This window comes from Centroberyx affinis, unplaced genomic scaffold, assembly GCF_046629955.1.
Source record: "Centroberyx affinis isolate AG114_WGS23_722 - 3 ecotype Tasmania unplaced genomic scaffold, CSIRO-AGI_Caff_v1 ptg000220l_1, whole genome shotgun sequence".
In the NCBI taxonomy this organism is placed as follows: domain Eukaryota; kingdom Metazoa; phylum Chordata; class Actinopteri; order Beryciformes; family Berycidae; genus Centroberyx; species Centroberyx affinis.
Window position 1 is genome coordinate 315,499 of NW_027278909.1, and position 13,046 is coordinate 328,544.

The window sequence follows — 13,046 nt, forward strand, 5'->3', positions numbered from 1 at the left end:
AACTTGAACAATACACATCTTTATCAGATGAGTTTGAAACTGCTGAGTTAGAATTGTAACAACACAACACCTCTGAACTTCTAGCCTTGGGCACTGAGACACTTGAACACCTGTTTTTTTTTGCTCAAGACAATGAAAGGCTTGTGAGAAATGTATGTCCATTCAATCTATTATCTTCTTGAATCCTCCCTTCATATGGATGTCTTTCCTCACAGCCATTAGTCTGAGTCTACTGACGTAAAGAGGTTAGGTGTGTGTCTGAACGAACAGAACTCCCGATTGTTTGCCTTTCTTCCCCCCTATTCCCTTCTGTTATCCCAGGAGGTAGACAGCACCTTACAACGCGGCAAACATGCGTGTTGAAATAGTATCGCCGTCCAACTCTTCAAGGACACTATGTATTCCGCAGCTATTTTGGCAGGTTGTTCCCCATTTGGTGAGAAGGGGTGTGGGATCATATAAATCCCATCCTCTGAGCTTGACCCATCCAAAACAAGTGATTGAGAAAGAACTGATCAGACAGACAGGCAGACAGACATAAAGACAGCGGAGTATGTTGGTTGTGTATGTTTTCTACTGCTCGGCACTGATGCTGCACTGGACCAGGGAGTGTGTTCCCCTGCAGGTCTCAGAGAGGGACGGCCTTCATGGACAGAAGCTGGGCCCAGCCCCAGAACCCCCAAGGACAGGTCAGCACACACACAGCTAACTTTTCCTCGAAATTGATGGATTGACATGAATATGCTCTATGCGTGTAATTTTGTGCATTTTGGTGTGATTTTGTAGCTTGTGTATTAGTCTTTGCAGTTTTGACGATAACCCCTTTGTAAAAAGAGGCTCCCTGTTTAATAGTCTCTATCCTTGAGACTGCTTATGTGATTTCTGCGTTTATTTTTGGGTGAGGGTGATATCAAATATTAGCTTTAATATATGTGCAGAATGCTGTTTTTCCATGCATGATATATTTTTTGTTCTTTTTTCTATTCAATCTAAGGGGATAAGAGAAGGCCACGCCACACGATGGATTCCGTAGAGATTGGAGATGGTTTCGGAGTCAAAAATGCAGATTATGCCCTCTCGTCAAAAGAGACGTTGTCAGACACCACAGTTTCTCATCACCTCCCTGATAACGCACCATGCTTTGAAAGTTCACAGGGTCATGACGAGATTCTGGTCGACATATTTGCAGTGTTGCGTGAAGGTTGGAGGAAAGAGGGTGATCTGACAAACAACAACCTGACCCAATTTGGAATCTGCACAAAAGCTGATGGTTCATCAGGTTTAGTCTTATCAGAGCTTGCTAATGCAGCAAACGGAGACCAGACAAAGGGACTGAATGTTTTGCACCCAACCAAAGGTACTGGTTCTCCCTGATTGCTATCAGCTCACTTTGAATTGCATTTTCATGTATTTTCACGTGTATGTACATGTATGTATATTTTATGCAATGTTTGTTTTCTCTGTCAGAGCTGTTGGCTGAGGCTGTAGGGGGAGGAAGGCTTGTATTGACCCTTGACCTCCCACAGTCTCCCCTGCTGAAGCTGAACCCCATACTGCTCTTGGCGTTTGGAAGCCCCCTCACAGCAAGAGACCTGGGAATCACTTTCACTAGTCAGTCTCTGCATCCTAACACACAGGTAAGGCCTTGCCAATATGTGAACATTGCATGAATAAAATGCAATCCTAAAGTTCTTACATCTCTTGTATTTTCTCTTGTGTGAATTTGTTGGAAATACAATGACAGTTTGCATTTCAAAAGATGCATACCAAGCCACCAAACCTGCAGATTGTGCACATTGTGCCCCACACAGGCCTTCACCCAACAATTCATCTTGTTGTCCTTCCTAGGCTGCGTGCATTTCAGAAGGAACACAGTACATTATCTTGACAGGAAAGGCATCAGAGGGCAGTGTTAATCAGAAATGGAGGTTATCTGTTGAGGCAAAATCCTCTGATACAGGTAAGATATGGACATTTCTCATTTTCCTCCTTGGTTCATGTCCACTCCTCCTCTTTGCAAATATATTTCCACTCTTTGCAGGGCAAACGCTTCAAGAAATCCTTATTGGTGGAGAATCGGGAAGTAACACCAGCATGACTCCACTTCTGCTTTTCTTGTCGGACAGAGGAACTGATCTGAGGTTGCCCTGGCTCTCATGTTCCCTTTTCAGATTTTACCAGGCTATAGTCAGGAGTAGTGCTCTAAAAGGCTATACTGTTTTTGAATTGTCTTCCTCAGATCTGCACAAGTTCCAGGTTCGTCCCTGGGCTCCTCAGAGACTTTCTCCTTCCTTTGTGAGCTGCAGAAGTTCCTGGGTGATGTCCTGACTCAGGATCGCCCTGAGTCCACTCCAGTACAGCTGGACTCCTTACAGTCCCTGCCCCCCTTGACGCTGGGCTTATCCTCCAGTGAGACCCTCCTGGTAGGACTGCTCAACTCCTCGGCCCCCACTATCTTCTCCTTCCCCTCGCAGGGCTCGGTGCTTAAGGAGCACCGCGGCGAGCTGGCCCTGCCTCCTGCCCTGTTAGAGGTGCTCAGGCACAGGCTGGAGCAGGCCGTGGGGCAGATAACGGACATAATTAGGGAAGAGGAGGTGGGTCACAGGGCCATGGAGAGGCTGGGACGGCTCAGAGCACTCAGTACATTTCCCAAGGAGGAACCGCCAGCAGGTGATCTGAAGTCAGCCTCCTATAAAAATAAGCATTCAAGACTTTGTAGAACTACACCAGCATTTAATTTCATGCGACAGATGTGATTGAAACCATAACTAACAAAATTTTTGTATTTAAGTAAGCTCACCTGACAAAAATTGGGATTTCTTTAGTATCTAGAACATGTATTACCACTGTGTGATTTCTGCTTTTGTTTACTCTTCCACAAACCAGGAGAGAGCCAATACCGCGCTTTCCTCCTGCTGAAGGCCCTGCAGACAGTGGCGCGTGCTTACGAGGTGGAGAGAGGACTGCGGGCCACCAGAGCAGGCCAGGGCGGCCCAGTGAGGGGCAACCTGTGTGGGCTGCACAGCCTCACCGTGTCCCTCGAAAAGTATCTCGTCGGCCCGAACACTGCCACCATCAACAACTGCCAAGGCGTCTGCGGTTTCCCCCTGTACAACGGGAACAACCACGCCATCCTGCTGAACACCCAAATTCAGAGTGGCAAGGTGCTGGAGCGTCCGCTGTGCTGCGTGCCTGTGGCCTACGAAGACCTGGAGGTGGTGGAGCTGAACGACGACGGGACTTATCTCTCCATTAAACCCAATATAGTGGCCAAGGAGTGTGGATGCCGCTAAAGGCATTTTCTTTTGTGTTTTCGCAGTTTACTACAATGTATTTGTGCCATGCAGGATTAATACACTGGTAGAAAATGCATGCTTTAACTCAGAGAGGCCTGTTTATTTGCTTGTAAATAGTTAAACAATGTATTTCAAGTAGATGTGCACAGCACAATGTTTCTCACTTTTATAAATAATCCGGTTCATGGAAATCAGAAACATTTGTGTTCCAAGATGCTTTTCACAGTTCCAGTAAACAGTTCTTTGATATAATTCTGTCATCAATACATTTTCTTGTTGTTATGTGAGAAGATTTATAGTGTTATCCATTTTTAGCTAAGTGGTTCTTTTAAGAAAGGAAAGCTGTTGTTTCACCAGGGTAAAACCCTTGGCTTGGGATGTATTATGCATTTGCTTACAAACTAACATTGTCATTATCATTAACATAAATATCTTGTTCTAAAAACTGTTACTGATAACGTTATTTAAAACTGTGTTTCAGAATGATGGTAAGTGATTTTTCTAAATTAGTTATAATAAAATATAGATTTAATCAAGTCTCATCATTTTGAGTGATCTAAAACATGTATTAAACGTGATAAAGCTTCTAAATGAGGCAAATTAAATTCATATTAACTGGCTTTCTCCAATCTCCACAGTACAAAGTAGAAAATGTCTAAATGTATCATTTCATTTTCTTTATATTATTAAACACAAAGCATACTACCACAACCATTTGTTTGTACTCCTCAATCTGAAGCCTGTGTCATTGTTGTTACAGATGTTGCTGACTTCTATCTTTTGACTCATCATTCTTTATTTCTGGGTTTCAGGATTCTTTTTGTGCCGATTGGCTTTTTTCTTCTTCTTATCACTCCGAGTTCTTCAGATCCCCAGCTCCACCACAGGAAACTGTTCCACATAGAGCCCTGGTGGCAGAACATAAAACCACATCAGAATGAAAATATCTTAAATAAATAATAATAAAAGTAAATCCAATGATCTATTAGACATTCGCTCCAGTGATTAGATTTTACATTTTGTGTTTACATTTAGAGCGCATAGCAGGTACAAACTGGGACAAAGCACAAAAGCTTCAGTCTGTATTAGAATGTGTTCGATTTGATCCTGTTTAGGTGTTTTGGATAAAAGCCTATACCTATAGACCCATAGACAGTACCTGAGTTATGGAACCGTCTTGCACACTTCCAAAGAAAGACATTATACCCAGGTCTGTCTCCTCATAGAAAGAATCCAGGGCATCTGGAAAACAAAATGTAACAGTGAAGGCTTGTTGACGTGAATGGAGGAGAGTTTAAGACTGACAGAAAAACAAGAAAACTTTCCATCTGCATTAGATATGTAGCTTGTTTGGTATTCTTCTAGGCAAGGAATTCCATTTGTCTGCTGTGTTTTCTGTGGGGAAAGTGACAATATTTCTCATCATGATCATGTTTTACTACTCACCATGGAATTCATTCACACCTGAGCTCACAACCGCTATGACTAGAGCCAACACTAAGCAGCGGTTCATTGTGAATCCCTTCCATGGGTTTGGAACGTCACTCAAACTTTGGATGGACAGAATCCGGTCATAAGACACTATAGGGACAGACAGAATAGTCAGCTGTATGGAGCATTACATACAATGTAATGTAGTTATCATACAATTCAATTGGTTGGTAGTTTAGGGTGTAGGCATGTCTTACTTTTGATGCTTTCAGATGATTTTGTTCCAGCTCTTGTTTCTAAAGTCCTGTAGGTTGAGGTTTCAGTTTAAATTTGCATCCAAAATGAAATAAAAAGTTAAGACAAAGTATCCCAGTTTTATAATGCATAAAAACAACTGGATATCCAAGTCTTTGTAGAGCGCATGTGTCCGCAGTGCCACTTACACGATCAGTCTTGTAAAACGTATGTCATAAACAGCCTAAAATAGGCACCTGCACTTCGTAGTTGGAAAATACCCGAATGTGTTTACAATGAGTTCCATGGTTAGTTATATATATGCACCTCTACATAGAAAGAGAAAGAAACTTACCTGATTTGAACATTCACAGCAGTGTCTTCCCACAGAACTGAGGGTTAGTACTGCTGTGTTGATGGTGATTTCTGTTCTGTAAGAGCTGGAGAGAGTGTCATGCACACCCTGCACCATATTCCTTTGCTGCTTGATTGGCAGGGACAGATGACAGCTGTTGAAAAAAGAAAAATGACATTCATGGTGAGTGCTGCTGATACTGTCGATACTTGGCTGCAGCTACGCTATAGGCTCTGTTGATATGAGGAATATAGATGCTAGATTAAATAAAATGCATGAAACTTTAATGGAATTACAATTGCTTTTGTTAATGTAATAGTTTTGTGCACTTGTACTTATTCAAGTATTTTTTTAAGTTAGTATTTTTTTGTTTTTTTTTATTATTTATATAGCTATATATATATTTTAAACTCCCTTTATCCAGGGGAAATGGACTGAGCATGCTTGCTCTTTTCCAGCCATGCCCTGCTGGAGAAGAGTAAAAAAAGAGAAAAATTCATTTCCACACATTTGCACCTGGAGCTGCCCAGTACTACCAGTCAGTGTTGGCTCACAGATTAGCCCCACTGGAGCAGTTTGGGGTTAAGTGCCTTGCTAAAAGGTTCCTTGACAGCAGTTGGGGAAGAACATTACTCATTAATTTTTCCCCACCCACACTTTCCCCAGACAATCAGAGGTTTGAGCCGGCAACCTTCCAGTCAAGTAGGGAAATAGGGAACCCCCTCATTCAGCACATTCTAAATCACATCAGTACAGAATACAAAGTTTAGAGGCTCTCCATAAGCATTGCATCAGAAACTGACCAACCATAAATTGGGCAATTGTGGTACCATTAGCAGTGAACCGTCAGGCAGCAAAGCAAGTGAATCTGGCTTTACTTTAAGAGTCTAGTTTAAAGTCTATGTTCTCTCATTCTTTTTGCATCGCACAAGGATCACTGTGATCCTTCTTACCTTTTCTACAAAAGAAAACGTGATCTGATCACATGTTCTCTTTTGTAAAAAGGTAACTCAGTAACTTTTACTGTGAGTACATTTTTAAATTAGCTACTTTTTACTTTTACTCAAGTAGATTTTTACACTAGTAACTTACACATAAGTAAAGTAACAGTTCTTATAGCCGAAGTGAGTATGGCAGTTTACTTTTTCCACCTCTGAAATAGGCTATTAAAGTAGGCATTGGCACCGCATTTACATTAAATATTCAATGACAATGGCATGTGTGTATGATAGGTTTACATTTCAAATGGTTTATTTTATCATCTTGTTTAAGTAGCCTAATTTAGTAAATGGATTAATTAACTGCGTCATATTTTCACTGCTATACGTCATGATCAACAGGACACTCCTCCGTCTGTCAAATACTGCTGCCTGCCCTCTCAATTATCACTTGGCGAGGAGAGGCAAGAGCGATCTGCGGGCGTGGACGTTGGCCGGATGGTTAAATCCAACCTACAGACGATATTGAATAGCCATTGTTTTGTTAGAGAAAAAGAGAGAAACTTATCCGAGATGCCAGTTATTGAACAAACCAGTAATAAACCTGAAAGTGAAAGGTATGTTGTCGTAATTGTTGGGAATTGCGGTAAGCTAAGTTTCAAAACCGCGGCCTACATACGAGACATAGGATATTTCCTGGATTGGTACAATTTCTGTATTCCTAGTTTACGACCTCTTTCAAAATGATGTTACCAACACATAACCCAGCGGTTTTGTAATACCTATACTAAATCGTGTGAAAGGATCGTGAATTGATATAACCTTAAATTACAGACCAGTAACCTAGATCGGGCAACACTTAATCGCTGAATATTGGCATCCAGCAAATAGACAGCATCCGATAGTCAACGTTGCTGTGGAGGCTCTAGCTAGCTACCCAACGTTAGCTAGTAGCAGAGTAAATTAAATGCGCCAACTAGCTAATGTGCTAGTTAGCCAGGAGCAGCTAGTATGCTATTGACAACAAAGCTTTTTATAGCTATGGTTTTCCATGTATTCGGTATAAACAAAGCCTTCTTAACTGGGTAATTTCTCGCGTCAGTTGAGTTTGTTGGTTTAAATAGCTAGATGGATTACTGATTAAAATTACGTTTGCTAACGGCTAACTACGTTACAGTACGAGGCGGATGTTTTCGAACATTCACTGCTGCGACGAAAACAAGGAATGTTATTAACACCACGTCATTCTAGTTCACTGTACCCTTGAACCAAACATGTCGTGAATTTTACTTGCATTTTAACAGAATATGTTATTAACAAAACATGTCGTAGCTTGTTGCTAACCAGCCTAGTTAGCTTGATGGCTCAATTGATGATTTGTGGCTGGCTTGCTTGTTTTTTTCCATTTCGCCCTCGGGCTCAGGTGCTAAGTCACCCTGAACCGTAGTGGAGTAGATGGACACCACTTGGTTTAGAAAGGAGCAATCGACTGCAATGGTCAATCAACATTTACAATAACATTTGTTGTGTGTTGATCTGATTTAGTGTGATATTAACCATTGTGGGATTATTTGCAAGATAGTGGACTCCAATGGTTAAAATGTGACAAGATGGCTTGCCTGCTGGGTCAGTTCCCGCTGAGTGCGTAGTACTGATTGACTCGAAATGAGAACGCAGTGGGGTTTGAAGCGTGGAAATGTAGGTCATGATACTGCCCAGGTGTTTTTACTGTTTGTCATCCGTCAGGTCTTGACAAGATATTGGTTTAGGCTGTTAGTCTAGTTTTACAGCCTTTTTGGAAATTTCCACTGCACCCTGCAAAAGGGAAGCAGAATAAGGGGATTTTGAATCCCTGATGACATCTTGCACACCAAGAGCCTAGGCTTTGACATCCTCTTTGTCTAGTAGATGTGAAATTATCATTCTACCTTTTTCTGTTTTTGTTTTTCCAGTCAGTGATTTTGGCATTATTACTACCAGCAGATGTGTGTAGATGCTCTTATAAAAGTATGTTGATACAGTGGCAGCCCATGCTTAGTGTTTGTATAAAATGGGCTAAAGGATTATTCATGGCCGCTGCAGTTGTTTGTTTTTCTTTCTTTAAGCCAAACCACTCTTTCACAAACGGGTGCCTCTCTTAACTGAACTCACAGTTACTGATTATGTGAACTACTTTGATGTTAGCGTACCAGAGCACATTGTCCACCACAAGCCCCTAATTTTCCTCTAATATTACATTTGTGTTAGGATATCATCTCAGAGATCAGTGTTTTTTTTTTTTTATCCCATCTTGGCATCATATTCACATGGAAAAGCTTCTCTTACGTGAGCAGAAGCCTCCCATGTGACCAGAGCAGCTGTCTTAACCAAGGTAACCATACTCATGAATGTGCATAGCTGCCTACTGTGGGCATGGGGATTTCAAGGAATGTTGTTAACGGCACGGAGAAGTTTATTGAAAGCCTTGTGGCGTCTTTTAGTTTGAATGCAGTGCAGATGGAGTGCAAAGTGGCATGGAGGGTTTTATCTAAGAATGGTACTTGGCTGTTATCTGGCAATGGGATTTCAGGAGAACATCATGTGCCCATTACTGTTAGTTTTAATTTCCCCTTAATATAACAGCATGACACCTATGCCTCACATGATCAGGAAATGGGTTGGATATTACATATGGGCTTGGTTGGGTTGAGCTATATAGGTGACAATAGTTCTCATTTGGTTTTCACACGTCTGCTCCACATTTAGCACAGCAGTGCCGTTTGCGTAAGCGTGCATCTGCGAGAGTGTTGGAGTCACGGTGGCAGCAGTGCTGCTGCTAATGGGTTTTGTTCCCGACAGGAGCTCTGAGAATAGGCCTACTCTCAACACAGTAAATGCAGCCCGCCACACACACACACACACTCTCACTCACACTCACACAAGCTAGACTAATTCTATAGAACACACTGACTGGCCTCTGAATCAAAATGGCTGGTCTGGCTCCGCGGGTTGTGTAAGCTGGTGTTTCTCCCTGCGCTGTTGTTAGCTAGTGTAAAGTGGGCAGACACAGCAGTGGAGGACTAAAGTAGGCTAATGGCTAGACAAACAGAATTAACCTGTTTCTCTGATAGCTGTCCCCAAGGAATTATGTGACACACTAAGCTTAAAGTGATGCTAGAGAAACCAAGGCACACACAAATCAATGTTTATTTGAGGAGGTTTGAAGTTACTCTTTGTAGATGAAAAATGATTTTTTCCGCTGGGCAAAGTGACAAGGATCGTATCCAGTCATGTACCCTCATGCACATTCCTCTTGCTTACTCATAGTGATGAATGGGCGAAGTGAAAACATAATTTGTCACTAGGGGTTCTAGTGAATTTGACTGAAAGTGGGCACACAGTCATTTTAGTTTTAATGAGTCATCAGTGATGACAAGCCAGCACAGGCAGGTGTTCAGTGGTGATGTAACATAAACCAGACCTAGATCCTGTCCGTTACTCATTATACACAGGCAAAGTGTTCCTTTTTATCATTAATCAACATGTTGTGCAAACTTTTATGTTTTAGACCGTGATAGAAATTACTTATTGAACTTCAACCCCCGGCCCTGTATGTGGTTTATAAAGAGTGCTCTCACCTAATTTTGGACAATGTTTTACTGCGATTTCTGAGATGAAGGGCTCATCTTAATGTGTGACATAACTGTGCTGTGTGATTGTAGTTTTTGTCTGTAGTTGGTATTTCTACCTCGAGTGAATCCTCCACTGATAATGTCTCCATTCGTGTGTGTGTTTGTTTCACCCTCCAGTATCTCCAGTCCCAGGAGGTGCTCCCGCTGTTGCAGTAACCCGTGTCCGGGGCCTCTGTGGTGCTCCTGATGCCCCTCTCCCACCCCTGAAGATCCCAGGTGGGCGAGGGAATGACCAGCGGGATCGCAATCTTTCAGCTAAGCTATTCTACTCTGTGAGTTCAGCCACTTTTTTCATTTAACCTTTTCTACCCTTTGTAGGGATGTGTGTCTCTCCTTCTGAGACCAGTTCAGTATGCATCTCAATCCAGAATTGATGATTCATTGCAGCCAAGATAAATTTTAAGAAGCCAACAATTCAATCCGATTTGATTCAGACCTGTCTCGGTGTGGTGTGTTGCGATGTAATGTGATTTGATGCGGTAAATGGTTCCATTTTACTTCTACCATTGTTTTAGTTCTGTCAGACACATTAATATGGTGTCTTTCACATTTTGATGACCATGATAATATCCTTCTTGGAATCTCAATTTTTGATCATGGAACAAAATCACTCAACTCAAAATAATCCTTTAAAACGGGCCATTGTTTAATCGCAAGTCCATGGCATCTCTGGGTCAGGAGATTAGTAGTGCTACATTTTATATTTCACTGCTCCATGACAAGTTTTACATATTGCCACACTTTTATCAAGTTTCCAATCTTGATTATGAAACCCAAAATGGGTCTACACTTGTGATTTCTGGGTATTTGGTTCATTTGCTTTTGGTCAGTCGACATTCTTGACACAACAACGAGCACATCGTGCAGAGGAAGGGGAATGTTTCTCTTTAAGTGAGGCGGGGGGGGGGGGGGGGGGGCGTGAACTTTCACTGGGCTGACAGACAACCTCATGGACTCGGAGGCAGAGAAACACACAAGGAGTAAATTACATTATTAGGTGCTAAAATAAGAAAAATCACACATCTATCATATATGGCTTTACCGAGAGAAGTCTGCATCGATTTTAGGTACAGTTCCCTCCAAACTTCTGCCCAATACAAGCTGTTTGAATCAATGAAGCTGTATTTTACACATTAATTCAGGCATATTGATTTGAATTGTTACACCCTTGGTCAAGCTACTGATGTCATTGTTTTGATATACTACTACTCTAAATCAAAGTAGGCTACATTTTTGTAATGTTTAAATGAAACTGTAAGGCTCATTCTCACTGATAGAGGCACACAGAGTACTGTACTTATTTATTATCCTTATGGTATCGAACTTGACACAATCACTTTTCATCTCTAGATGACTTCACACTCAGGCATACCCTGTGTTGTATCATTGCCGTTTCAGACACACTGTTCTACAGCTGTTGTTTTTTTATTTTATCTGGGTCACAACCGTTTCCTTGGACAGGTCTATGTTGTTTTCCTAACTGTCATGATTCCTTTTCTATTTAATCAACTTAGACTAATTTATCGTCATTTTCAACTCTCAGACTAATGCTTTAAAAATTCGTAGCTCTATTACATCCTGCATTTAATGTAATTTTACCTTGATATCTATTTATTATGTATCTGTTGAATGATTCTTTTCACTTCTGTATATTCCTCTTTTCTAACTGTTTGCTCTCCTGTTCCTCAGGATGCTCAGTTGCTGGTTCTTGAGGAGCCTCCCCCTGCCAACGGCAGAGTGCGCTTTCTACTCTTCGAGCCCCGTCGCTCTGAAGGCAAGCACTGTGTCTGGAGGGCGGCGCTGAAAGGGGGGAACCTTTATGTTGAAATCCCCCCTGGAGCTTTGCCTGAGGGCAGCAAAGACAGGTTAGTAAGCTCAACCTCTTTGATATATATAGCTGTTTTTGTTGTGTCAATTTGGTAAAGAGGAATATGTTTGATGAAAAGCTTTTCAGGTTTCAACATGAAGAATTTTTTCCACTTGCCTGGATGGGCCAGTAGGTCAGAGTTGCCCCTTGTGTACAGTTTTTTTCACTGGCCCAGCAGGCAAACATGAAAGTAACCTCTTTTTCATGCATTTAAGTTTATTTTAAAAATGTAAATTTATTACAGCAAAATCTTTGATATTGACAGTTCATAATATACAGCAGTGAATTGACTGAAAAATAAAACATAAATGCATAACTTTCCTGTAAATATAACCAGCAGTAACATGGGGTGAAAAGATGGGGAAATTCATGAGACTAGATTGGTCGGCTGTGAGGAGAGTGGGCCAGAGCAGAGAGAGGCAAATATAACAGGCTTATCACCTGGCGAAAGACCTAGACCAGGCACTGGCATAATTTGGCCACTAACTGACCAATCAACTGGCCCATGTCAGCATCTTACAGGCCGAGGGACATCGAGCTATCCTTACTGTTGAAACCTGCTTTTTTGTTGTGGTTTGTTCATGGAAATGTTCTTTGACCTTCATGACTAATTATTTTCCTGTGTAATTCATTAACTTCCCTCCTGTAATTCATTGACACCTCTCCTACTCTTTCTCACCAGTTTTGCTCTCCTGCTGGAGTTTGCAGAAGAGCAGCTGCAAGTTGATCATGTGTTCATCTGCTTTCACAAGAGCCGTGATGATAGAGGTGAGACTTCCTTTTGTCTGGGTTTCTCAAACCATTACTTGGAATAAAAGCTCTGACTGGTGTAACACTGGGAATTTGTACCATCTGAACAGCTATAAGTCATACAGTTATGCATATGTGATATCAGATGGCAGAAATGGGCTCATGTATGTGCTACCAAAGACCGCATTTTGTTTAAGAAAATGTAAGACTGCATAAAATAAGCTTATATAACTGTATTCACACATTTGAGCAGTTTAATTTGTTGGCTGTCAGTGAGAGATTTCACCAGACCTTCCAAAGGAAGCTGGCTTCTGCTCTTAATCAACAAATCAAAACCCAATTTTGCACAGTAATTATTGCCTGCCACATCATAATAAGGACACCAATGAAAATTGATGACAAATAAATAAATAAGTGACAAATGCTTGATGCATGTATGAGTATTTGTTTAACTAAAGTGAATAAGTGAGTTAGCAAATGTAACTGTCAAGCAAAAAAACTTGC

The 13,046-nt window shown here is 41.4% G+C and overlaps 2 protein-coding genes across 2 annotated transcripts; both read left to right on the forward strand.

Moving 5' to 3' along the window:
• Window positions 1-553: 553 nt before the first annotated feature.
• On the forward strand, window positions 554-4,192 carry amh (anti-Mullerian hormone). Its single transcript, XM_071541533.1, has 7 exons — window positions 554-689; window positions 995-1,357; window positions 1,468-1,637; window positions 1,849-1,960; window positions 2,042-2,141; window positions 2,240-2,670; window positions 2,887-4,192. Exons 1-7 carry the CDS (start codon window positions 554-556, stop codon window positions 3,291-3,293), a joined length of 1,719 nt encoding a protein of 572 aa, XP_071397634.1. The 3' UTR covers window positions 3,294-4,192.
• Window positions 4,193-6,701: 2,509 nt separating this feature from the next.
• oaz1a (ornithine decarboxylase antizyme 1a) lies at window positions 6,702-13,040 on the forward strand. Its single transcript, XM_071541522.1, is given in 5 exon segments — window positions 6,702-6,871; window positions 10,052-10,109; window positions 10,111-10,197; window positions 11,615-11,790; window positions 12,475-13,040. Coding segments are annotated over 5 exon segments (573 nt in total). The 5' UTR covers window positions 6,702-6,752; the 3' UTR covers window positions 12,608-13,040.
• The last annotated feature ends 6 nt before the right edge of the window (window positions 13,041-13,046 follow it).

Bases quoted from the DNA above. Each gene is read 5' to 3' on its own strand.
- amh (XM_071541533.1), top strand. From the start codon at position 554: ATGTTGGTTGTGTATGTTTTCTACTGCTCGGCACTGATGCTGCACTGG. The intron at 1,358-1,467 runs GTACTGGTTCTC...TTTCTCTGTCAG, and splicing joins TGTTTTGCACCCAACCAAAG to AGCTGTTGGCTGAGGCTGTA. The intron at 2,671-2,886 runs GTGATCTGAAGT...TCCACAAACCAG, and splicing joins CAAGGAGGAACCGCCAGCAG to GAGAGAGCCAATACCGCGCT.